The following is a 27,563-nucleotide window of genomic DNA, read 5'->3' on the forward strand; positions in this document are numbered from 1 at the left end:
CAACCATCAATCGTTATTAGCTGATTAACACTCGAACCCATTGGAAAATTATTTTGAAGCTTTATCAGCTAATTCAATAATTAACATTTTATTCGAAAAATATCAATTGGCCTTATAATTATTTCATGAACAGCTTCAAAATGTTTTTTCACGTTAATTGAAGTTGTTTCATGTGAGTAGAAAAAGCCCTAAACACGTCGCGTAGCCTCAGAATCCGAACGTGGACGTCAAAGCCAACGTAACTCTTCAAAGCGATGTGCTTGTCGCTTAGCAACCGATTGACCTTTCCACTAAGTGTCCTGGTGAAACGAGGCGTGTTGTTATTAGTTCAGTAACAATGAAACAATACGAGCGGAGATGATTTTTATGATTTTTTATTAAAGTGTTTATTATGTTTTTATTCGTCTACTACTCCGTGGTGGCGTCGAGTTACGCAAGGCGACGTGAATCCCCCTGACTCCCACCACCGCTGCGTAAACAGCGTAAAAAAAAAAAGCCCAGACTCGTCATATTTGCTTCCAGTGATGCACGATCCCGTGGTTTTCTCCCAACGAGCCGTGTCTTCTCCTTCTTCATCTTCTTCCTCCTCTTCTTCCATCCACCATCCCTCCTGCTGCGGCGCATGAACCCACGGCTCCACCGACTCTTCCCAGCTGCACGGGGCCGCTCGCCCGCTCTCTCGCTCCGCCGTCGGTCCGGTGTTTGTCCGGCCCCTCCACCGCAGCCGCCTGGCAGCTGAGCCCTTTGCTCCCGAACACGGCTTCTACCATGACCTCCTCCTCTTTCTCCTCCTTCTCCTCTTCCTCCTCCTGCGATTCAGCCGGAATCCGCTAAATGGGATTCGTGGCCGGTCCGAGGTTTCCACAGCAACTGGCCGCCCGCTTCCATTCCCCGCTCCGTCTCATGAGCGCAGCCACACCGATCTAACCCGGTTCCTCGCTGCGCGTCTCCGGTGCTCGGGCTGAACCTCCGGACGCGTCAAAGGTGAGTGAGCAGAGACATTTCTTCATCATTTCCCACCTGGGGGGGTTGGGGGTGGGGGGGTTCTATACTGGTTTATATGCTGCGTATTTCCCAGTCTGGAGCCCCCTCCTCACGCTGGGTCTCATTGTTGCACAGGCCACTCACTCACTCACGTTTGTGCCAGTGTCGCGGAGGATTTACCTCGGACCCCCGCGACACGCCGAAATACAAAGCATCCTCCGGCCTCACGCGTTTAAAACCAAACCCATCCTGAATCCCGCTCGCTTTAAATTGGACCGCGCGGACAAATGAGAAGACCAACAATCCATCGAAATTCAAAATGGAGCTGTAGCAGCACCTGTTTTGATTCATCAGGCCGCACATGCAGCAGCATTGTCGCCTCTCAGTCCTCGCTCCCCATTCACAAATCCACGTTTACGCACCTAACGTGGATCCTTTTTGGAGAAACCGTGGATGTTTTTCCCATCTTTTTTAAAATATTTGTATTATTATTGTTATTATTATGATTCATTCCCTTCCTTTATCATCCTGACAGCTGCTTCTCTGGCACAGGCACATCCCCACCCCACCCCTTGTGTCTCTTTTGAAAAAAAAAAAGCTGCTTTGCTGACAACAACTGGTGTTTTTAATCCCGTGGAAATAGCATTTAAATTATGTGGCTAATCTATTCACTGCTGGTTTGGAGCTTGGGGCATGTTCCAGCTCATTTCCATATGGCTGTGGATTCAGGTTGGATTAAGTCACACAAACATGGGGAAGATCAACACTGGATCTCTACAACTGGACTGAGAAGATACAGCACGAGAAAAACATCCTAATTCCCTAGTTTCTGTAGTGTAGTGGGTAAAAATACAGTGTTGCCTTTCCCAGGACAGTGTTGGTCTTCCCAGCAGCTCAAGACCATTTTCTTTATTGATCCATCCACCAAGTGTTGTCCTGATTAAATGTTTAATCCATACAAAGGTCACAGATATACGGGAAATGGCTCATTACAGGTCCTCAAGGTTACATCTCCATATGTCCTGTTTTTCTTTCAGTTAGAAACCCCCACAATAATATATGTTTACTACCGTGAAAAAAAGAAAACAGGAAGCAGTTACTCCTCAAAAGTGTCACTGATCTGTTGATTGACCGTTTGATAAATTAATTAATTGTTGCAGATGTAATTTGCTTCACTTGTAAGACAGGCTGCGAGAATAATGCATATTACCTTCAATTTATTCTAATATCCCATAAACCACAAAGAAATGCTGCCTGTGAATTTAATATAGATCATGTGCTGTTATTAATGAAATTCCCATGAATATATATTAGAACGTGCCACCTCTGCCCTCCTCCATAGCATCAATCACAGCTGTAGCAGCCATTTCCCAGAGCCTGGATCATTTGCAGCCGGAGCCCCCAGTGAAAGATAGACAGCAAACGGATGTGTGTTTTTATCAGCTGAATGCCACAATCCCCCCCTCCTCTCCTCCTCCTCCTCCTCCTCCTCCTCCTCTTCTTCTTCTTCCTCTCACGTGTCATCTGTGTGTTTGTCACTGAGGACGAGCGAACGTGAGGTGGAACAGCTTCAAACGGGCTCCGAGGGGTTAACGGAAAGATTTGGGGAGACAGACCGGACGAGACTCAGATGGGACGAGATTTGATAGTTAAAGGGACTGCATTGTTTTTCTCTTTGGCCCTTTTCTCTCAATCCACTGCCCATTCCGTCCCTCCGACTCTGGCTATTTATAGAGGATGTGCGTATGAAACATGTATGTGGACTGTGCTGCTTCATGTTATCATCAGCAGATAGCAGGATGGGACAGTGATGCTAATGTGCACATTTCCTTTCATTTTGATCTTGAGGGAGCCGTCGTTCCGTCGTCGCTCCTCCTCCTCCCTCGCCTCCCCTCCCCTGGGCAAACTGTAATTTTCCCATTTGACTGAAACATTGGCTGGAACTCCTTCGCTCTCCGCAGCACAGTGGCAACTGTTACCGTCTGTTGTGACTCAGTGAGGTTTGTCATGGCCAAATGTGCTCATGTGCCTCAGCAGAAATGTGCGGCTATAGTGTGCTCGGCCCCAGATGGAGGAGCACAAATGTTGACCAGGCAGAGGAGATGTGAGGAAATAGAATCATGGTTGGGAACGTTTCATCATAACATTATCCTTTGATTGAAGATGCATTTAAACAACAATTTGAAGAAGAATTTGGGAACAATTACAGTATGGATCTTTAGCATCGGGCCCGGTGGTTAGCACTGTCGCCTTCAGGTTCGAATCCCATGTCTCTCTGTGTGGAGTTTGCATGTTCTCTGCGTGTTTGTGTGGGTTTTCTCTTGGTACTCCGATTTCCTCCCACAGTCCAAAGACATGCAGAGTAGTGTAAGATTAATGACAAATTCTACATTGAAGGTGTGAATGTGAGTGTGAATGATTGTCTGGCGTTGCAATATGCTGACGACCTGTCCAGTGTGTACCCGCCTCTCGCCCAATGTCCGCTGGGATCGACTCCAACTCCCTCTGGCACCCTCGAAAGGTTAAGCAGTATAGATGATGGATGGATGGATCTTCAGCATCGAGGCTAATTGTTCCTCCAGTTTCTATTATACAACAAGATCATTTCCTCATAGATAAGTCAGCAGATGATTGGGAGGCCTGAGGTAAAGACGTTACGCCCTGGAGCACGCAACATCCATTGTTATTCAAGTCTGTCTTACAACCGCACTCACATGTTAACCCTAATTTTCTCCCTCGGTCATGTCTGTCGGTGTCCATGTTTGCTATGAAGAGATTCCCCTCTGACAAGATAAAATCCACGATCCTCATTCTGTGGGAAAAAAGAGCAGATTCTAGTCGAACTGATTTGTTTCATCAGCCGTCTGAGTTAGTCTAAGGGGGTTTTCCAAAGTTGCAGTTCTTCTTTGTTTTCCTGAAACTGTGAGTCAGCAGCTGCTGTCTTGCTAATGTCTCACAGGTGTAATGTTTACCATGTTTTCCATCCATCATATATCTGTACAGCTTATCCTTTTGAGGGGCTAGGGTTAGCTGAGGGGCTGGAGCCAAACACAAACAGCTTAGTGTAATTATCCAGATCATGTAGTCATAATTAATGTCTGTTAAAAATGTCAGTATTGTCAATGCAGCAGTTGTTGAGATATTTCAGTCTGGACAGATCTTGCCACGTCCTTCTCCGTGCGGCCAGCATTCATGAAAAGATTGTGACTGTGGTAGAAAAACCACTTCATCTGGTAAAATCAGACGGTCAAAGATTATTATTATTTGGCTGAACAACATATTTCTACACTGAGCCAGAACTGTGGATTCTGAGATCACTTGCATTGGAAACACAACTTGAATGACTCTCAGTAGAGCACGTAGCTCCACCAAGGGCCCACCAGTCCCCTTCAATTCAATCATGCTGCACCAAATTTCACACACTCGTTGAGATCAGTCCTCTAAATATACTTTGATTCTTTCCATCAAGACTTATGAGTCATTTCCTGGGAAATGGGTGATGATGTAAAAAACTCCCTATCTCGCATTGTGATTTAATGGGTACTTTCTCGGCTCATGATCCATCCTTCTACCAAGTTTTGTTGAAATCCATTGGGTAGTGCTTGCGTAACCCTGGCGAAAACACAACCTCTTTGGCGGAGGTAATAAACGGGATCTCTTTAGGGTTTATATGCACAGGATGAATTGTCGTGACTACAAACAGTTTTTGTGTACATATGGACACGTGAGTGTTGTTTATGTATCACTTTAAACCTTCAAACTGATCCTTTTATAAATCAGGAATCAGATTTGAAATGACAGTGTGGGTTTGTGTCATTTTCCAAAGGGCAGATTGCAGCACATATACAAATGACACATAATGAGAATAGCGTGGTTCCTCTGAAAGGTGTTTTCGGACTTGCCTGATTTGTTAACTTTCATTCCTGTCAGGCATCTCTGCTTGTGGCCCTTACACTACCCCTCCTCTCCACAGTGTTTTCCTGTGTATTCACTTCACGTGGCGAGACAGTTTTATAGATTTTATAGCACTCGGTCAACACTGAGACTGTAAGAGAGACACAGGTTAGTGATAAATGTAGTGCGGATATTGAAGTGCTCTCCAGGTTCTGAGGTACAAACCACTCAGAGAACAGCTTTTGAGCTGAGCCTCTATTTATCATCGTTCAGCTGGTTTTCATTTTAGTGTTGACCTCATGTCTTTTGATAAAATTGCATTCTGTTCAAATATAAGTCAATTGAATTTTGTTATTTTTTTGTCACATATCAAAGTTTTATCAAAATCCAGACTCATTTTCCTACATAGCTTTTTCATTGTTGTCTTCGATGTATTTGGAGGCTACACTTGTCTCCGTCTTCTTGTTGTTACCACGGTTACAGGTGTCTCTGATGAGATGTCCCTCTGCTCTGCAGTAGAACAGACTGACTCACCTCAGTAAATCAAGTTAACATTTCAAAACTTGTCTGAGCAGAGACACTCTCTCTAATCGAATCCAGAACAGTTGTTCCTGTGAACCTGACAACACTGCAGCTACCTGTGCTGCTCGCTGCAGAGCAGTGACTCTTACAGGAGCTGGATTCACTCACTTGTTCATATTCTGGGTTTAGTTCGAGAGGAGACGCAATATAGAACGATAACATCGGTATTGTCACGATATTGTAGTCGATACTGATACCTTGAATGTCAACGCTTCTCGATACCCAATTAGCTCTCCACACTGGAGTGTTTACCTGCAGACGACCAAAACCTACTCTAACGTGAACTAGAAACCAGGAGGCTTCCGGCCCCAAAATCTTGTCCCTCCCCTCCAGATTCTTCACCTTTTTATAAATGTCAGCGTGCGGCCTATATGAAGTTAATTGTGGATTCTCAGTGGATCGTGAATTTTTATATAGTTTTGTTTTCATCATGAATGATTATTTTTGGGCTGTTTTTCATGAACAACAAGGCACAGCTGTAATTCACATGATCAGCAAATCTGTGTGTTATCATATCATTAAATATCATGCAGAACTTTATTTTTACTGCACCTTTCTCACCAGAAATGATTCACATGTAGCTTTAAATGATAAGAAATCAATTTAGAAATAATTATTAGCAGAAAAATTTCAAATATGCATCAATCAAATGAAATCAGTCATTGTGATCATTAGGATTTAAGACTTAAGAATTTATGATTTATCAGGGTCAAAACAACTTTTTTCCTTTTGAAATAAGATTTCGATTTAAATGCGTGGAAACCAGAAAAAAAGGCCTTTGTTGCCCCTTCACCCCCTTCACACACCACCACCACCCCCCTTCACCCCCCGCTCCATCCTCCTCCTCGCTTCCTTCCCCTCATCCTGGCCTCCCACTGCTCAGGTGCCTGTTCTTGTTGCAGTGTCTGGCAGCCGTATAGCGCTGTGGTGCAATCTGGTTCCCCCACATTCCTCCGTGCTCCTTTTTGGATGGAACAACTCATAAGCAATTGAAATCTCACTTCATCTCCCATTCCTCATATTTATATTATTACATTTTAATCAGATTTTACAATATCTCATTTTTTTTATTTATCGGGTATTTATTAGTCATGTTCGTTCTCCCCGATTCGTCGTGTTGGACGGACTCGCATGTTAGCACTTCTTGATGTAAGGGCCCTTTGACACCGTATTAGGAAGAGGCGTGGGGCCCCGCTCTGTTGTTTACATATGCAGGCTCTGAGGCTTTCAAGGGTATTCTGCTGTGAGTGCAGCGTCCTGAGGAGAGCCAGTGGGAAGCGTTGGACACTGTGTGCACTGCGACTCTCAAAGGACACGAGTGCCGCTATCACTGTATCAGGATATGTTTGCAGAGCCAGTCGAGGGGCATTGGCTCTCCTCATCAGTGTGTGCTTGAACTTGATGATTAGTCTCTTCTCTAATCCTGTCGGACCAAACACTTGCAATAATGAACTGTCCGTGAGGAAGATATTAGCCCTGTCCAAAAACTATATAGATCAATCAATTAATTATTGAGTTGAGAAAGTTTTGAATTTGCTGCTTTACAGTATAGTATAATATATATATATTTTGGGCATCTGGATTGTTGGTTGGACAAAACAAGACATTTAAAGACATCACATTGGGCTTCAGGGAATTGTGATGAGCATTTTAAGTGTTTTCTGATGTTTTATAGACATAGTTTTATAGATGCTTAAGATCATACACAACCAGACTTAATGTTGACGAAACTGTACTGTCGCCTACTTTCAGTTTAGTCAAAACTAAAATAACAGGTCTGAAAGGTGGCTCAGATCACGGTCTGATCCAATTGCACGAAGTTGAGACGGCATCAAACAATAGAAGAAGAAAGAGAAGTGGAAGCGGCTCGCAGGAGTGCTTGTTAAGCCCTATGGGACAAATTGTGATTTCTGAATATGGGCTTTATGAAATTATAATTTGATTGATCGATCTTTGCCTTTTAGCCGACTCTTAAAGCTCTGCACTCTGGACTTGCTTTAGTTCACTAAGCAGATCTGTGATGCAGCTTCGGGTCAGTAATGGCAGGAGTCAGGAGGAAGCCTGTGAAGAGCTTCTAATTAGTCGGCGTAGATCAAATTGAAGTAACTTGACATTCAGTTGGATATCAGCTGATTTGTTTGTCTCTTCTAAATTTAATCGGTGGTTGAACTGCATGTATAGACATTTAATCCCCTAAAAAGAAAATGCACATCAGTAGTTAGTTTTTAAGCAGCATTGGCTGTTTGAAGACGATCATCGGTTTTTTTTCCTCAGATTCCAGCACCTCCAGTATCTGTTTGTTTGCATATATTGACTACGTGGGCTGCTAAATATATCTGTTGCATAAGTGCCTCCATTACTGCTTTGAATCTGCTAAGGCTGTAATCCCAATGTTTTTCATCGTGTTTTGTCTTGCACTCGTCTGGGCTCTCCTGGATCCTCAGCGAGCTGGTAGACACGAGAGGCAGAAGCAGTTCACTGGTCACTCGGTTCACTCAGTCCTGTCCGTCTTTTCCTGCAGGCCTTTCTCTGTGTGACTCAGTGTTGCACCATGGGATACGTTAACCCCCCGGTGAGCCAGATTTCATACTGGCAAGGGTTGAATCAAAGCTTGCATGACTGTACGTGTGTGTTTGACATCTCTCGTGCTCGTGCGCGCTCACGCACACTCTGGGCAGCTTACACGCCCACACTCCTCCGCAGTGGGATCCTTCTGTATCTCTGAGAATCCCCGTACCTGTGTAATTATGTTCTGGTTGCACATTACACTTAAAACACCCACTAAGCCTCAGCTGTCCGTGCAGTACACAACAACAACCACCCACACGGTCTTTTTCCAGCCACTGCCAGTTCCTTTCTCCTCATGTGTTCTTCGCTCTCCGCGTCCTTTTCGATCAGACTCACGCAAGTGTGTTGGAAACTCTCCGACACATGCATGTGTTGGAAAAAGGATGTGAGACGCAACTGTGGCCGGGCGTTGGTGTGCGATAGAGTCTTGTTTCCCAAAGACGGAGGAACAGCTGCTCACACACAAGCACATAAACACACACTCACAGACGCACACATCTACATATATGGCGAATACCCTCTGTCTGGAAGTGAGACTGCCTGTCTTCCTACAGGAACAAGGCTGTTTCATGTGTGTGTGACCGTCTGTGTTTCAGCTGGCCTGAGGTTGCCAGCCTCACAGTGAGTCACTCTCCAGGGCCTTGGGGGGGGAGGATTGGACTTGGTGTGTGGACACTCCAGCTTTCTGTGGCTGCACTTGACTGTCTGAGCATGTTTGTCTTTGTCTGGGCTCTTGATGACAGTGCGCTCTTGACTTGTTGCATTTATCAGCTCACAATACGACGTATTCGGCGGCCGTATACAGCAATTATCAGCAGGAGACCAAACTGTTACTGTCGCGTCGGTTCACCCGCACCAGGCCTCTTTGGTTTGAAGCTTTGTTTTCCTTCGCAGATGCTTATTGATTCAGAGCAGATTGAATCAACAGATAGGAGTGACCTTGAATGTATGTGTGTCGACTGGTTCGAGGTGTCCTGTTCTCTGAGTATTTGCATGCTAAACGTTTCTAACCGAAGCTGGAACGGCTCCAAGGACTGGATGAGGCTCCAGAGATGAGTGCGAGGCTCAGAGCACGCGCTGCTCCGGGGACTTTTTTCATTAAGAAAGGTCAATGAAAAAATGGCAGTGGTTAGTTGAGTTTTGTAAAACACAAAACTCGGCACAATCAGGCAGTTTCTTTTTAATAAGAAAAGTTGTGATTTTGTGACAAAAGTTATTAAATTAGTGCGCAATTAACTATTAGTTTTGTTATTGATCATAAGGTGTCCGGCAAACCATCACAAAAATCTAAAAATATTTAAATAACATAGACATAAAGCAGAGAAGCATCAGATTTTCATATTGGAGAAGTTAAAGGTATGTTATTGCTTTGGAAAAAACACAAATGGATGTTATCATATAATAAATTTAAAAAAGAGTTGGCGGTTATTATTCTGTCAGTCGACTAATCATTTCAGTCTTCTTTGGCAACCACACAAAGATATTAACGATGCAAAAGACGCCTTGTTCTCATCCACTGGGAATTAAAGTATTGCAGTCGTACTCATCTCTGGCTCTTGTCCCAGGTCTGCACATGGGGGCGGGCAAGAGCAAGCCCAAGGAGCCGGGCCAGCGCTCCATGAGCCTGGATGGCACCATCGGCACTGGCTCAGACAGCGGGCGCTTCCACCACCTGGGCCCCTCCCAGCAGACGCAAACCCCCAACAGGAGCCCTGCGGTCGGGACGGGGAGGCGGGGGCATCCAGGGCAGCACCACCACGCGCCGACAAACACTCCTGAGCTGGCTCTTTTCGGAGGAGTGGACCACACGGGCACCATCACCTCGCCCCAGAGGGGACCTCTGGCAGGTAAGGGACATGTTGTGAGATTGGTTAAGTTTGGACATACTAAAGAAAATAACTGTTCTATTCTTGAGTTTGACATTTATAAGTCTCCCTCCTGTGAAAATCAAGTTTTTAAACATGCTGAAAATATCCCCCTTGGGTCTTTTATATGAAAAAAGACATTTTGTTTGAAATTAGCAGTCAACACCATATATTTCCACCTTAAAACTGCAGTAAACAGGCTGGGAAAAAATGGAATACAAACAGCAGGTGTTTGTGATGTCTCAAACCTAAGAAACCAATCCTGGTAACTTGTGGGTGGAGCTCAGTAGCTGGAAAAGTCTCCTCAACAGCTGTGAGGGCGAAATGAGAATGGAAGGTGTAGAACATTTAAACTATTTTAGTCCATGAGGGGAATTTTCTTTGTGACAAACCTTTTAAATATGTCATTTTAAGGAACAAAGAGTGGGACTGTAAATGGTGCCAATGCTCTTTAAAATAGTTCCACATTTTGGGATATACATCTGTGTGTATTCTTGTTGAGAGTCAGATAAGAAGATAGATACCACTGTCATGTCTGTGTGGTTAATATGAAGCTACAGCAACCGGTGAGTTTAGTGTAAAGAGCTGGAAACTCCTCATGCTTTATCTCACGCGTCTAATCTGTGTGACTTGTTTTTTTTACCTTTAGACGGAGGCAGGCGGGTTGTTTCCATTCCCAGTCACTTTGTGCTGAGCTGTTACCTCGCTCCAGCTTCATCTAACACACAGATGTGGTATCAATCTTCTCATTTAACTCTTGGCAAGAAAAATGTTGAGCTGCTTCTTCAGTAACAAATTATAACCAAAGCAATCATGACTTATCTCAGAGTCAGCCCGTAGACCTGCTTTCGGTTAGAAAAGAGACCAACATCTAAGACAAGGATTCACAGTGAGTTACATTATCACAGAGCGATATCGGAAAGTTGTTTCTTTTTCCCACCATCAGCCGTCAAACAGACTTTAAAACCTCCTCTTGGACTTTGAAGTCTGTTAGCTCTGATGTGTCTAGACCGGCCAGATGGTTGAGGTTAATGTTGCCCCTAGCTGGAGAGCGGAGATGCTGCTGGTGCATCGGCAGCGGCTCTGCTGGCCGCCTCTTCCTGCCGTGCATGTAATGACCCGATCGATGATTAGCTGGAGTGTTCCCAGGTTCAGATCACAGGTTCATTATAAGGAAGGGGGAGAAAGCTGCACAGAAAATGGAAAACCTTTGATATGATGGCTCTGTCCTTCACGGACGATCGGTCACAAGCAAGTCTGAACGTCGATATTTCTCATTAAGGTTTGGCAAATAGTTTCATACAGATATGGAGCGTCGGCGGAATAGATTTATAGCGTTACAGTGGATGGAGCAAATTATTATCAAGGGCCTGACTTGAATTGTTAAAGCTGGATTATGGAAGTTAAACGTGAATAGGAGCAGAAAAAGGGAAGTTCCATTGTCTTAAATTACATTGTTCCCTAATTATATATATTCCTCCCATGTTTGTGTGTATTTGTGTTGTTTCCTGCAGGAGGTGTCACTACATTTGTGGCGTTGTATGACTATGAGTCACGGACAGCGTCTGATCTGACCTTTAGGAAAGGCGACAGGCTGCAGATTGTCAACAACACGTAAGAATCACGTCGTCTGTGTCTCTCTCGCTCTCTCTCTCTTTCTCTCTCTCTCTCTCTCTGATGCCACTACTTCACAAAAATCTAAATGAGCAGATTTGTCAACGCACATGTGAGCTTGCAGAATCGTGTATGTGAATGAACACAGTGGGAGTCAGTCGGTAGCTGTGGAGCAACGCAGACGCCAGACTCTGATTCTTCCCATCTGTTGACGAAAGCAGTGCAGACACATTCGCAGGACAACTGTCGTCATCATAATCACTGGGGCTGCATTCCACACCATGATTTCATCTGAAAACGCATCAACTCGGCTACAGATTCGCCTGGAGTCCACACTTCTAGTTTTAGAGCCGCTAAAACAGAAGTTGAGAAACACATGGTGGCCCTGTTTTAGCTCGAAAACTCCGGGAAAGATCGTACACAAAAACTCCTGCGTTTTAGTCGGGCAGGACGGGCAGAAACTGAGATGTTTGGAAAACGATGTAGACACTTTGCTGTTTGCTGATTTGGGTCTTTTCAGTCATGACGTAGCCTTCACTGATTTGTCAGGCTGCTATCACATGACAACCAGCTTTGGTCTCGGCTGCAGTGCAGAACACGGAGAATTTGTAGAGTAAAGTAAATTTGTCTTCGCCAACAGCTGTTAAAAATGATGCAACTGCTGACACGCGTAGGAGACAAGCTGTTATTCCAGCAACCTGCGACATTTCTGCAACCAACCACCAAATGCTTCCTGTGTACACCAGCACATACACGCGCATATACTGTCTTCAGGTGTTTGAGTGTGGAAAATAATAGTTGTATGGATGTAGCCTGAGACACTTAATGTAAATCATAGCAATATTTCCACTCATGTCCCCGAAGAAATGGAACATAGATTTCACTCAAATAAAAAAGACGTGTGCATTTGTTTCCAAGTGGAAGCGTCCACAGCCTAACTCGCACACACACTTGTTTAAAATCAGAACAATGGTGTTTTTGTTTTGTCTTTTCCTCTGCACTCTTTCCATAACCTGCCAAAGTCTGGTCTGCTGTTTTTTTTAATACACATATAGTGTGGGACTACACAGCAGGGCTGGAAAAACATAATGAATTCATCTTTCATTAATATTCAACAATGAAACAGGACGTCTACATTACAAAGCATGAAGAAATGTTGAGTGAGACTGTGTCAGTGAGTCCAGAAGAAATCCCCCCATGATGTGAGGAATTGATCATTCATGCAAAATAAATAAGACGCTTCTATTGTGGAATTGAAAGAAATATTACAAATGAAAGTTAAAAGTTAGAAAAGCCTGCAGTTTGTGCAGCCCCGCTGTGTCGTCCCACATCCGGCTCCTCCACTCTCTCTGTGCTGCTTTGCCTTCGCCGCGTCTCCTTGCCGTGTTTTGATGTGTCTGCTGTGTCTGTTATCTCTCCCCCCTCTCTTTCTTTCTCATGCTTCATGGTTTCTCCTAGGAAAAAGTACAGCTTCAGGTCAGTAATACTTAATGCAATAAGAAATCTTCTGCAACCTTTTGTTCACAGTCCCTCTGCTGCTGCACGGATTTGTCTGGTCAAGCTCGTAGCGTAACTATGATGAATTGGGGAGTGATTTGGTGCATTAATAAATCTGGATATACAGTTTAAGGCCTAAAATGTGAGCTGGGGGGACCACATGTGGAATAAAAGGTTGCATGTGTCTGTCCACTTCCTCTCTTAACAATCTGTTTTTCCTCACATCACTGCGCTTTATGATGTGGAAAGAAATCTGCATTTTGTAAAACACCAATTTTGAAATGTCTCCTGTTTTTGTAAAGAACAATGTTGGTCTTAAGTATAAACTTTTCTCAGATATAGACTTTCTCCCTGAGACGTGTCAAATGTGAATCGTCCTGTTGTGTAGATATTAAAATAATATTTAAAGGAGACTGCTAATGTCCTGAATTTTCTTATTGGCAACAAATCCAGAGAAAAGATCAAGCGGCAAACTGGTGATTCTGGTTTCAAGCCAGATAATAATTATAATGATAATAATATTAATATATTAGTTTGTTTTTAATTTATCACACATACCCTGTTTTGGTGATGTACATTTTCCTCAGCATTTACTCTTGTTTGAGTAACTTTGGCTCAAAGTTAGTCACTGGAGCCTTTTTTACAAAAATGTAAACTATATATTTCTGAGTCAATTTGAAAGATTTACATCTTAAGTAGGAACCAGTTGGTTTGGGATTTAATCCGCTGACATGACAGGGAGGTCAGTGTCTGTAGTAGTAGTGGTTTTGGCATTTTTGATGAATTTGTTGTCAGTTAAAAATAAGCATGAGAACAACAGTGTTATATGTTTCAGTGTCTTAAATTGTCAGATGATTAAACTAAGAAATAGTAACTGTATCTCCTGTCAGTTTTCTGTTTGTTATTCACTGTCTTTGGTCTTTCTCTCTCTCTCTCTCTCTCTCTTTCTTTCAGAGAAGGGGACTGGTGGCTCGCTCGCTCCCTGACGACGGGCGAGAGCGGTTATATCCCCAGCAACTACGTGGCTCCGTCCGACTCCATCCAAGCAGAAGAGTACATTACCCTCCTCCTTGTCTCACTCTCACACTTTGTTCTGCAGTTTTTCTTCCCTACAGAGATTTAAAGTCATTGTCAGTGTAAAACCTAAATGCAGTTTTTCTGACTTTGCATTATGATGACAGACAGAAAACAAGGCTCTGTCTACAAGCTAATATAAAGAGTATAGAGACGCTGTCCTCGCATATGTTCCGTCCTGTACATTCGTCTAAGTGTGTCTCTCTCTGACTGCTCCAGACGCACAGTAGTAGCCTCTCACTGATCTTGTTCTCCGTGGCCCACTTTTGCAGGTGGTACTTTGGGAAGATCACTCGTCGGGATTCAGAGCGGCTCCTTCTGAACCTGCAGAACAGACGAGGAACCTTCTTGGTCAGGGAGAGCGAGACCACTAAAGGTGAGAGGTTCACATCCCGCAGAGTCCACTGTTGTTAACAAGCTGGTTCTATTGGCTCCTCTGCCTTTCTCACTGTCTGTTCATACATATTATTTCATCTGGGACTCTCAGCTATTTTGAGAAGTATTAAAAAATAACGTTGAAGTTATTTTACCTTCAAACAGCTTCAAAGATCATTTAGATGGTTCACTGACTTGCAATAGAGAGAATGGTGTCTTCTGTTGCTCTATGTAACTTTGGTTAGATTCAGGGAACCCTGAAAGGAGAAGCAGTAACGATAATGGAAAGATGGAAGTTGTGTATATTGTCAGTGGGAGTCAAATTCAAAGCTGCAATAGACGCGTCAACTGAAAGACTCTTTTGATAACTTGTTGTTTCTGTCATTTCTAATGCAAAATTGCCAGTTTATTAAATATCTTAATGTTTGTGACTAGTAGTCATCACCTATGGGGTCTGAGAAATGGTTAAAGTATTTTAAGCTTTTCTTTTAACACATAAATGAAATTGTTAGAAGTGAAAAAATCCTGTAGAACAGTTTTTTTGTTGCAGCACTAATCAAGCTGTAAAATAATGATCTTGTAAAAATATCGTGTTGTTAGCAAACGCATGCATTATCCAACACAATTCTCATTACACAACATGATGAATACAAAACTGGAACATTTTATTTTGCACTCACAGGAAGTCTTGTCACTTCCTCGGCGTCCCGGGAGCTTTCTCCGTGCAGCGGATGTGATCCTCCTTTGAAACAAGTTCTTCAGGGACTTAATTTACCAGGCAGTATTCTCATAATTAAGCCATTTGGTAACTTTCACCCACTGTGCTTGTGGCAGAGATTTACGTCTTTCTTTGAGAGTGAGAGCTGGTCCCTGTGACATAGGTGGACTCGGTAGGGGGCTTGTTTTGGAGGAAGTGTGGGGAAAAAGGGAGAGTGGACTGGGGGCTTGTGAATGGAGAGGGGTGAATCACTGCCAGAACTAGGTCAGCCAAGGAGGGTGCTGGATTTCCCCCCGGCTTTGAGTCCCTCTTCTCTCAACACACACACACACACACTGAGAGGGGAGGAGAGGCATATACAGAGCGGGTATAACAGTAAAAGGGGAGACTCGAAGGAAAGTGGGAGGCTCGGGGGGGGGAGAAGGAGGAGCTCTGGCAGTAGGAGTGATGGCGTCAGCATGTGTCCAGTATTAGATGTCAGTGTATTAGATGTGAGATTGACAGTGTGATGGATGAGCTGAGGCCTGCAGGTCATATGTTGCTTAAAGTGTATAGATCATGTTAGATTAGGATACAAGAACACAAGTCGTGACCCACTGCTTTTAGTTATCGTTAATGGAAAATGTTAGAGGACCTCATCTCGCATATATAAACAGAAAATGTCATAAAGTTAATGTTGTTGTTGTTGGGTCCATACAAAGCGTGAAGGTCCTCTAGTCAACACAGATTCAGAAAATCATGGGAGAATATTTCAATTCAGGTGTAATATAGTAATTTATATTTTTGTTTGCTTCAGTCATGAAAGTCTGTTTGCAGAGAAGTTGTAGATTGATGGTTTAGCTGCTTTGAAATTTGAGTGGTTGATGGAGGATAATGACCATGAGGCAGTAAAACTACTTAATTTTCTCTTTACTCTGGAACCACCTCTTTAAAAAACACATTTTTGCAAGTTCGATTTTTTTGTAAGTAGTAAGGTTTTATTTTCAATCATTACTTTCTGATGGAATATGATTACTTTATTATGTCATTTTCTCATTTCTTGTTTTTTAAATGTAGTTTTATGAAAATGTTCTGTACAAAACTTGGTAAACTCAGAGTTGACTTAGCGTTGAGCCATGTACAAGGACATGAAGTCTTAGCTGAACTTCAGGGTCCCGAGGGGCCGACAGCCCAGCACAGCTGCTAGGAAAACTCCAGAGAGCAGCTGTCGCACAGGCCGAGATACTCCTGCTTTTATTGTTCTAACCTGTCTCCGTCTGTCCTCCTTCTTCAGGGGCATATTGCCTGTCAGTGCTGGATTATGACAACACCAAAGGCCTGAATGTTAAACATTACAAGATCAGGAAGCTGGATAGCGGCGGTTTCTACATCACCTCCCGCACCCAGTTCACCAGCCTACAGCAGCTAGTCTTCCACTACCGCAGTGAGTAATCAGACACGGGCACTTTACAGCAGCTCACAAATGTCAATATCTGCGATGTTTAACCGTTTAAAAACACTGCCGCTCTAACCCCGCCCTTCCTCTCTCATTCTCCTCCCTTTGTCAGAGCACTCCGATGGGCTGTGCCACGCTCTCTCAGACGTGTGTCCAGTGGCCAAACCTCAGACCCAGGGGCTGGCCAGGGACGCCTGGGAGATCCCCCGCGAGTCGCTCCGCCTCGACCTTAAACTGGGACAGGGCTGCTTTGGAGAAGTCTGGATGGGTTAGTGCTCCACACTTTCCCCTTCCTACGGGAATTAAACCCCCCTCTAACAGCTCATACATTGAATGTACAAAACAAAAAGATGGATTGCACTTTTCTTAAAGTTTATTATTGAGGGAAATCCTGGTAAAGGATAGTATTCCTTAAATTAAATGAATGGTTTGATATTTAGGGCGTTATTTGCTTCCTGGTGGAGATGAGAAGATTGTGTGTTTGTTAAATATGAAACTAGTATAAGATCTGCACAGTACTACCTCCTCTAATGATCCCGAGTAAAATATTTAGTGTTAGTCTGGGTCAAACCTCTGAACTGTTTATTTTACTTTTAGGTTTTTGTACAGATTAAATAGGCTGAGTAAGATAACATTAATACCACTGGACCCAGCCAGGCTAGCTGTTTCCCCCTGTTTCCAGTCTTTACGCTAAGCTAAGCCAACCAGCTGCTTATTGTATCAAAGGGCAAATTTGAGGAAGGTACCAAACTGCTCCTTTAAGTCTATATTATGACATGAGGAGTTCAAGAGCTTTATTAAAGAAGTTGCACGCTGAACTTAATAACACTGTTTCCTCACAGGTACGTGGAACGGTACGACGCGAGTAGCCATCAAGACCCTGAAGCCCGGCACCATGTCTCCCGAGGCCTTTCTGCAGGAAGCACAGGTCATGAAGAAGCTTCGGCACGAGAAGTTGGTCCAGCTGTACGCCGTGGTGTCCGAGGAGCCCATCTACATCGTGACAGAGTACATGAGCCAAGGTGATGCAGAATTCAGTGGTGGCCAACATATCTGGTTTTGTAGTCGTATAACATTTTCTTAATACTCTAATTCTGGTCATACGTTCACAGGGAGCTTATTGGACTTCCTTAAAGGGGATGCAGGGAAGATGCTTCGTCTGCCTCAGCTGGTTGACATGTCCGCTCAGGTAAAATTACACAAGTTTCTGTGACTTTATAGTTTATTGTGCTCTGCCCCATAAAACCACCCAGAATTCACACACTAAAATCCTTGATAATTCTTAATATCAATATAAAATCTCTCTCCTCCCTCGGCCCGTCCAGATTGCTGCGGGCATGGCGTACGTGGAGAGGATGAACTACGTCCACAGAGATCTGCGCGCCGCCAACATCCTGGTGGGAGAAAACCTGGTGTGTAAAGTGGCCGACTTTGGTCTGGCAAGACTCATCGAAGACAATGAGTACACAGCAAGACAAGGTGAGTCCACGCTGCCTCTTTCCACAGAGGATCAGTCTTAAGATTCTGTGAATATGAAGCTGAAAAGACACGTAGTAGAAAATCTAAACTGACATGATTTTTGATACTACAACGCACACACACGTTTGGTGATAGATTCAAAATGATAAGTAAGGAAGTTGAAATCTGTTTTCTGCAGCATGTTGCATTTAAACTTTACTCACTTGTAACCATTTTCTATTATTTTTATCATTTTGACCCTTTAGGAGCTAAGTTCCCAATCAAATGGACGGCACCAGAGGCAGCTCTGTACGGTCGCTTCACCATCAAGTCAGACGTCTGGTCCTTTGGTGTGCTGCTCACAGAGCTGGCAACTAAAGGCAGAGTCCCCTATCCAGGTAACGTGTCCACCAACCAACCAAGACATGTAATAAAACCAAACAGCTACCCACTCAAACAAGAGTTTCTTGGATAGAACAAGCGGATCTAGAATCTGAAATATGAGGATTTGTTGCGATTATTTTAATCTTATGTGATCGTAGAAGGAATATTTGAGTTTTGAACTCTCTGATATTTTCACTGTGTTCTGATAAATTATAGATGGAAGAATATCAATTCTTCAATGTATAATTAATGAAGACTTAGCTGCAGCCCTAAAAATGACAAAAACTACAGAATAGATCATTTAATATTGGTGTTTTGCTAATTTCATCCATCAAATATTGATTTTATTTTTAAAGAACAGGTTCCGTCTTCCTCTAAATCTCACTTCCTGTTCCTTTCTGCAGGAATGGTGAACCGTGAGGTGCTGGACCAGGTGGAGCGCGGCTACAGGATGCCCTGCCCGGCAGAGTGTCCCAGCTCCTTACACGAGCTCATGCTCTCCTGCTGGAGGAAGGACCCGGAGGAGAGGCCGACGTTCGAGTACCTGCAGGGCTTCCTAGAGGACTACTTCACCTCCACAGAACCCCAGTATCAGCCTGGGGAGAACCTATAGAACCACACACTGAACCGAACCCGAGGGGGGGGGGGGGGAACCTCCACACAGAACGATCTGCACTAACCGACCTCAGAGGAAAGCCTGTGAGAGGATCCGAGCCTGTGAAACTCAGCTGGGAGGAACTTGAGATTCTTCTGTGGAAGCAAAACCGAGAGAAGCACTGACAGAAAAATCCCCTCCGTGCTGCTGCAGAAGAACCCGGAGAACCTCCTCCCTGAAAGCACTCACTGTTTACTTTAGGTTCTCCTGTAGCTGTAAGAGGAGAACTCCTGCTGGACAAAAGCTCTGATTCGATTGAGGGACTACACTAGCGGTTATGTGTTTGTTTGTTTTTTGAAAGGTGCCACTGATGTGGGAGGAACCGAATCAGGACGGAGCAAGAGGGGGAAAGGAGAGGAAGCCTCCTGCTGAAGAGAGAAGGCCCAGGGAGGATATTTCTGCCGAGCATGAGCTGTTTAACGACACCTCCCTCTTTCGCTCTTCTGTCGCGTCTTCTTACCCTCGTCCGGTCCCGTCTCCCCCCACAGAAGAGCACTGCCGCTGAGGCTCAGGTGCCAAAGGAAAGTCAGTCTCTCTTAAAACGTCCCTTATCTCCTTTCTGCCTCTCTCTATTTCTGTCTGACTTTCAGTATCTCTCTCTCCAGTTTTCCAAGTGCTGCTTCTTCAAAGTGTCTCCAAATAACTCAGCTCTGGAACTCTTCTTTGCATCTTTATTTATGTTTACTCGGATAATAAACGTCCTGGTTTCACGTGTGGGTCAGTAGCAGATTCAAGTTCCTGTTCTCTCTTTGTTTTCCTCCGATTATGTATCGAGGAGTTTGTAAGAACCACTAACTATCACGGTAGTTCCAGGATACATTTACTCTACAGGCAGGTGCTGTTACGCTGGAAATTGGTTTAAATTTCAATAAAACTTTGGGTCTTTATCTCTCGTTTACTCCATGTTTTTCTTGACACGTGCTGAACAGGCGTTGTGGCCTCCTGGATCCAAACCACGGCGATGATTCAAATCGATTTAGCGTTTGAATGCTTGTAGTTAATTGATCTCGATTTAACTGGAAAGTTTCCTTGAAAATAATCGGCACTGTTGTGTCGGCGGTGCAGAGCGGTTTTTAACAGATCCCAGCTCATTTCCTCGGAGGCGTAAATCGGCCATCAAACATTCATGTGACCCACTAAGACGCTGACACGGCCACCGAAACCGATTCCTATTATTAGACTCGGCTCAAGACGGGAAAACCCTGCGAGTGCGAGCCTGCTGTGTTCTGTGCCAAACGAATCACATTTCTTTACTGCTGTCCATGTATATACTGTTTTACTATCAACTGGCTTGTTTGGGTTTTTAAACTTTGCACCATTTCCCCAGGACACGTTGTGTTCGTGAGCAGACAGGACGGATCAACCTGACACTGTTCGCTGAAGGTTTTTATTCACTTCCCAGCTGTTACGACCATAAAAAATATGCAACCAGGCTGCCCCCAATGAAACTGTAAAACTTTAATCAGGTAACCCTAATAAAAGCTGTGCTTATGACTTGCTATGAGAGTTGATTTTGAAACCAGTTAGCATGCTTTTGTGCCGTTTTATCTCTTGACCACTGGCTGGGTTTGTATTTATGCTGTAATGTACATCTACATGTGTATGTTTCCTTTAACTCAAGGTCCAGGTGAGGTGAGGGGATCATATAAACAGACTTAGGAAAATTTTTGCCATCAACTTCCGATTTTAATTTTGTATTGATATCCACTGCTGCCAGTTCTCACTCATACTGTACATACTGTAGCTCTTTAAGGTTGATTTTCCATGTACGCCACTTTCTAATGGCAGGTATTTATGTTGAGTGTCACACATTTCATGGTGGTTTGGTTTTATGACGTAGTTGATGCAGAAACAGTAGATCTGATTATAGATTAATACCAACAAATAATATTAAGACACAAAACACGAGTCATGCAGCAATAAGAGAGAGAGGATGGCCCACGTGCAGCAAAACCCCCGAAACGATGATGAAAGACGACGGCCATTAATCAGTAACGTGTATGACTCTGAAGCCACAGTGACAAAGTGAGTTTGGGCTGTTGTACGAGATGAAAAATGAAGTCAAAGATGTAAATAGTATCTAAAAATGACTGTGACGATCATGTAATTTGTTTTTGTACAGTTCTTGTTTAATTGCACCTCCACTCTGACGTTTTTACAGTGACGCACGCCTGCTCCCAAAACGTTTTCATAATAATAAGACGCGACTGTAAATGAGGCTTATGGAATGTTTTTATTTAATTTTTTCAAATATTGGACTTAATAATATAAAATCATACCCTGTTTGAAATCTCTATATCTGCTAAAAGACAATTTAAAAATTGGGTTTGACACGTATGTTTCTAAAATAATAAAAAGTGTTTTCCTCTTTTGAATTGGGAACCCCCCCCCCCCCCCCCCCCCCCCCTGTTTGTTCCAATGCACTGAACCGCCTGTAAGTCACTGGGACAATGTGGAAGTGGACGGGCTCATGACAAGTATGAGTAGCCAAGGTCTGATTGTGCCATATTTAAATGTCTCGGCCTTTCTTTTCTTGTTTATTTTTTTATAAATCTATGCAGTTTGGTCTGATCTTGCAATTTTATGGCCATTTTGTTCTTAAGTCAAAAAAACGATGATCTTAAAGCGAAGGTGTGAGCATTTTGTAAGAACTTTTGTCTTCTTTTTTTTTCTGATGTAACGGGATTGAAATGGGTATCGTGCCACTTTATGTTGATCTTATGTTGTGCAATAAATTATATTTCAAATGTGTTTTGATAAGAGTGTGTGCTGGTGTGTGTGCTGTCCTTCAACCTGGAAACATCACAGGGCCACAGGGATGAGTCACGTCCTCGCAGAGCAACGAGTTTAGAGAAGTGAGCGTGAGACGAGAGGGTCGACATTAACGGAATTATTACGACACTTAAAGGCAGAATTTCAAAGATTCAAATTAAGTCTTATGATTAAAAGTTGACTATTCTGAAGAAAACTTGCTGAAAAGTTGAAATAATCAGAGAAGTTGAGATTGTTGAAGGGAAAGTTTTAGTAAGAGGACTAAAAAAGTTGAAATGGTTAAGAATCACTGAAAGGTGATGAAATTTGAGCTCTGCTGAAGTGGGAGGCTGAAAGGAAAAAATCTCTTAACGTCCATCAACTTAAAAACAATATCAGCTGAAACTGAAGCGCTGAGAGCAGCTGGATCTTGTATGAACAGTTGAAGTCATGAGAACTGAGCACGGCTTCTTTTCTGCTAAAGTGAAGAACTGAAACCATAAGGGGATGAAGTGTCAGTTGTCTTTGAGCATGTGACAGATCATCATTGTTTAAGTTGCCTGGGTGACTGGGATATTAAGGGAAAAGTTCATTTGTGACTTTTAGATCCTCTTTTTAAAATGAGAACATTTTGTGTCAGATTGCTCACTGTGTAAACACCAGGGAAAGTTATCCTGGACTATATTATATACATGATACACACTGTACGAGGTTTTCCAACATCAGGGAAACTGGCTCAGATGACAGGACAGTAAATCAGGAACATTTAGATTGAGGGTGAGACAGTCAGGCCTTGACCTCATGCAGAGCGGCTGAGGTGTTGTTGCCCACATGGGGGCAGTATTTGTCAGGAGTACTGAGGACACTCAGTGGAGGAGGAGGAGGAGGACAAGTTCAGCCCCAGACCAGCAGCAGCAGCAGATTAGAACCCACCTGCTGCGGCAGCCTCCACTAAACAACCCTGACCTTTGCAAGTCATTTACAGAAAGTGTGATGGATGATGACCAGTGACACATTTTTCACGAACTCCCTCTCATGACACCGGGCTGTAGTTTAAAGTTCATTACATACGGATGACCTCACTGGCACACTGTTCCCTCTCTCTGCTGCTTTATGTAAAAAAACAAAAACTCTGAAAGTTACTGCTGCTGTTAATTGATCACAGATGAGTTCTGCCTGTTATTGGCTTGAATCAGAGGCCGCACTGAGCCAATCGGCAGCTGACGTTCCCCCAAACTAATGAGGAGCTACTCTTTCCTGCGGTTTGTGCTTTTGCTGTGATCAGGAGCAAAAACATTTAAGCTGTGTTTGATTTCCAACAAGACACAGTCTGTGTTAATGAGCGGGCGTGTTGATCTAATGTCGGTGCCAAATTGCAATTAATTGATGCCCAAACAGATCAATTAATAACTGTGTTCATGCAGTGCCTGGGTGTTCATACGTGTCCATGGAAATGTGTGTGTGTGTGTGTGTGTGTGTGTTGTTTTTCCCATCTGCTGAGCCGCAGCACGAGTCATTTATCTCAGTTATCCAGACAGTGTCAGAGCTCCATCTGTGAAAACAGTAAACACACTGACGCACACTCTCTAAGTGACTGCCATTGATACCAGACAAGAAAGTAATGTAGATACACAAAAGAATATAGCGTGTCTGCACGTGCACACACACACACACACACACACATGCCGAGAGCTACAGTTACTGTTTGTTTTCATCTCATTACAGTGACAGGAGCATGGCAACCCCGGAGAGAAGTTGGATAATAGTGGTGTTTTGTTTTTCTAATGGTGCAGGTTGCCCTTCTCTTTCAAACGCTCCCTGGCACACAGGCGGCGCAGGAGAAGATATCAGAGCCATTTGCTGCTAAATGACCCGTAACTGTGAAATGATGGTTTTGGCCAAGTCTCTGTTTCCTATTTCCAGCATCGTGACTGTCAATCAACGACCTTCACAGAAAAATCATTAGTGAACACTTTTCTCAGCCGCAGACTATTTCGTGAATTTTGATGGTGGTTGGCGAAAGAGCAACAGAAGTCACAACTATGGTCCAAAAGAAAGTTAACGATTAAATTCAACACCCTCTGGTGAAATGATGAAAAATGGCAAACAAAGGGAATTCAATAGAGGTTGCCCCAATGTCAGTGTGCAAAATAAAAGCACAGATAAGAACATTTAAAACATACTAGTCTCAGAACAGATGCAAATGAAAAATATCTGAAAATTAAACAAAAACACATCAGCTTTTGAAACACACATTTTCAACAGAAAACAGAAGTCAGATAAAAAAATCCTTATATTTTACTTTGAGCCAACAATATATTTATTTTGCTTTTATAGTGATTTGAGATCTTCATCAGCAACTGTGGACTTCACCGATGTTCTGGCTCGCTGGTCGTCAGATGGATCCAGAAGAAACAGACAGAAGCCCAGCGGGGTTCTGGTTTCAGTAACACCAGATTTAAATTGTAAGAATCCTTCTGGAAAAATAAAAACATGATCAAGTTGTAATATTACGCGAACAAATATTAACCAGTGGGGAAATAGAAAGTATCGTGCTTATCTAAATATGGAGGAACTGCACTTGTACTAGAGTATTTCCATTTTCTTCCGCTTTAAACTCTTTATACTTTTACAATTTTACACACTTTATACCAGATTTCAGAGGGAAGTTTTGGGAAATATGATTATTTTTGATTAAACTGTATAAAACAGCTTCACCATAACTGATGGCAGAATTAAAGTACTGCTTACGTCTTGATGCATCAATGATGATACAATAAATCTCTAAAAGTAGTTCTGCTTTTACTGTGTAAATCTGATTGTAAACCTGTTTACTTCTAATCTATGTATTTAATTGTGTTGTATCTCTAATTTGACTTCTGTCTCTATAACTGAACCACTGCTGCTGTTACAGCTGAGCTAATTGATGCCTCACATTCTGATGGTTTGTTTGTTTCTCTGCAGGATTTTGCAAAAACTACAAAACAGATTTCCACGAAACTTGGTGTCAAGATGGGACCATTCAATTTTGGTGTTGAGCCAAGGAATTTTTCACTTTCGTTAACATTGCAAGATCAGGCATATTTAGGGGACTGAGTTTGTGCAATTTGGTGCAGCTTGATTTAATCTGAGGGGACTGTTGAGCCTCTATTCAATTTTTAGTGAAGATCCAGATCACGTCGTGGATCAAGGAATTTTTTTAATAACTTTCCTTAACATTGCGAGATGTTTTTTTATTTATTTTTTGACATTTTCACAAATTTCTCAGGGATTAATTCGTGGATCTTAATGAAAAGAGTGTGTGTTCAATGTGGTGCAGATCTAAGATTTAAATGTAGTTTCATGTTCTGCGATGAAGAGCAGGATTTTTATGATTCGCGTTGTTTTATTGGTTTAGCTGCACGGCTGGATTGAATTTAAAGAGACTGTTGAGCCTTGGCGAAGGTCTGCGCTCCGCTGAGTCTAGTTAACTCTGATACCGTCCTTTTTTCACTTCTTCACACCAATTTCTCATCCTTGCCTCCAACCTTCCTTCTCTGTCTCTGTCTGCACTCTTTTTCTTCTCCTCTGCTTGAAGGCATGAGTCTGCAAAACGACCCACATGTTCTCCATCATCAACCAACTTCAAACACGGAGGATCACTCAGCTACTCTCACCTACAATCCTTTCAGTTTCCTCTGTGCTCCGCTGCAGCTAATGACTCTCACAGACTCTGGAGGATACACGGTGCACAGCTCGTGAATAGAAACACGAGATTCTTTTTGATATCAGAGGATGAACAGGTGTGCGGACTTTAATCAGGCTCCCTTTGTTGCGAAACGCGTGTTGACAGAGATGTTCGGAGCCAAACCTGCATGACTGTCTGACAGTTTCGCTGCCAAGTTGCCACAGGTTAGCTCTGCGTGGCACGAGGTTGCACCCTGTTGCTATTACTGATTTCAGTCGTCCCCGGCAGGAGGAATTACGTCTGCGGCTCAGTCCTGACTTGCAGGTGAGAGCTGTGTCGGGACAGTTTTGATACGCATGAAAACCTGTGCATACACCATCAAGAGACCTGAAAATGTGCCCCGCGTTTTCCACTGTTTTGATGTCAGAACGAGAAGGGGATTTAATCTCTCTGCAGCGTGGCCTCAAAGGAGTGTTTTTGTTTTTCCCATTTTCTTTTACAGTGCCTTTCGTCAACGTAGTCTCATGACATGGTTCTTGAGTGGTTGCCAGGTAGATTTGTCTGGTTTTATTCTATACTATAAATGAATGTGGTATTATGGCATTGATGGATCTGTACAAACACACATGAATAACACAAGTCATCTGCTCTGTGCATCATCGCACATCACTACTCCCTCCTTTCATCGGCCTTTCAACCAGACTGTGTATAGAAATTGACGTAGACTCCACGTCCGCAAAGCGAAGCCATGAATCCTGTGTTCTCTCCAGGGACCAGCAGAGGGCGACTCCATTGGTTACAAATAGAGGTTTGTTTCTATAGAAGTCAATGAGAAAATAACCCTAAGTCTCATTAATTGTCTCAAAATCAGTAAACATTTTCCTAAGAAGTTTCACTTCTCCTTCAACACAGCATGATGTTCATTTTGTGAATTATGGTCCCATTTAGTGTCAAATAGACAATAAAGCCCAGTATACATTGGGGCATGGATACTGTGTGATTGACAGCTACTTTCGTCCAATGGGTGCAGGTTGCTGGTGTAGGTGGGCGTATGTGTCCTCGACCTCTCAGTCAGGCTCCACCCTCGATTCTCCAAATATGGTTACTTTTGGTTTAAAAAAAACCAAGATGGCGCCTGACAAAACTCAAGGCATCAAAAGAGCAGCCCACAAACTTATGGGTGAGATCACTGTGGGTTGCCATTTGCTTTGCTGTTGGCATATCTACCCTGAAATATCTAGTCAACTGTTGGATAGTTTGATAAGTATTTGCATTTGTAGTCCCCAGGGGATGATTCCTATTGAATCTGTTGATCCACAGATTTTTTCTCCCAGCTCAAACAGCTCAAAGTTTTCACTTAAACAGTAAAATATCTCAACATCCGCTGGATGGTTAGACACCAACTTTTAAGAAGACATTCACGGTCTTCAGAGGATGAATCACGATGATCCTTTAGAGATCCTTTTCCTTTAGCGCCACCATGAGGGTTAAAATTGCTGGATTTCAGGAAAATGTCTCAGCAACAATTGAATTGAAAGGATTGTCGTAAAATGTAGGTCACTCGTTTTTGTTTGAAAGTTAGTGTGGACGGACAGAATCTGAGATATTTGGAAACGATAATGAAGACACAGCCGATTGGGTCTTTTCGTTCACGATGTAGCCTTCGCTGATTCGTCCGGCTCCTGTCACATGACCCCATTCAAACGTAGTAGTGTGGCTGTAGCCTAAGATAATAGACGTGGTAAATGCTATACCTGAAGATCCGCATGTTAGCTAGCATGGCTGTAGACTCTGTGTTGTTTCTTTCTTTACCTTTTTGGGATTTTCTGTCTTTGTTTCTTCTCACTCTCCTCGGACTTTTCTCCCTGCTCGTCAATCCTCCCTCCACTTGTCAGCTCTCCTCCTCTTACTAACACTTTGTCACATTTCTCTTTCCCCCTCTCACTCCCACCCCCCCTCACTTATCACCACACCCACACTACCTGTCTCTTCTATCTCTCTTTATCTCTTTCCCTCTCCTCCCATCCCCTTTCCCTCGATTC

At 43.3% G+C, this 27,563-nt stretch overlaps 1 protein-coding gene across 2 annotated transcripts; it reads left to right on the forward strand.

Moving 5' to 3' along the window:
• The first annotated feature begins 375 nt into the window (after positions 1–375).
• Positions 376–19,445, forward strand: LOC117761119 (proto-oncogene tyrosine-protein kinase Src-like). Of its 2 annotated transcripts, XM_034584742.1 has the most exons (13): positions 377–984; positions 9,594–9,875; positions 11,408–11,507; positions 12,966–12,983; positions 13,959–14,057; positions 14,351–14,454; positions 16,445–16,594; positions 16,719–16,874; positions 17,449–17,628; positions 17,719–17,795; positions 17,932–18,085; positions 18,331–18,462; positions 18,853–19,445. In XM_034584742.1, exons 2-13 carry the CDS (start codon positions 9,602–9,604, stop codon positions 19,059–19,061), a joined length of 1,653 nt encoding a protein of 550 aa, XP_034440633.1. In that variant the 5' UTR covers positions 377–984; positions 9,594–9,601; the 3' UTR covers positions 19,062–19,445. The 2 variants fall into 2 exon arrangements, with proteins under 2 accessions (XP_034440634.1, XP_034440633.1); XM_034584743.1 differs by lacking the exon at positions 12,966–12,983 and having other exon boundaries at positions 376–984.
• Positions 19,446–27,563: the final 8,118 nt, after the last annotated feature.

The sequence above is a fragment of the Hippoglossus hippoglossus genome, chromosome 5 (genome assembly GCF_009819705.1).
Source record: "Hippoglossus hippoglossus isolate fHipHip1 chromosome 5, fHipHip1.pri, whole genome shotgun sequence".
In the NCBI taxonomy this organism is placed as follows: Eukaryota; Metazoa; Chordata; class Actinopteri; order Pleuronectiformes; family Pleuronectidae; genus Hippoglossus; species Hippoglossus hippoglossus.

Coding starts and splice junctions, on each gene's coding strand:
- LOC117761119 (XM_034584742.1), top strand. CDS start 9,602: ATGGGGGCGGGCAAGAGCAAGCCCAAGGAGCCGGGCCAGCGCTCCATG. Junction 14,058..14,350: donor GACTCCATCCAAGCAGAAGA/GTACATTACCCT, acceptor CCACTTTTGCAG/GTGGTACTTTGGGAAGATCA. Junction 16,875..17,448: donor CTTTGGAGAAGTCTGGATGG/GTTAGTGCTCCA, acceptor GTTTCCTCACAG/GTACGTGGAACGGTACGACG.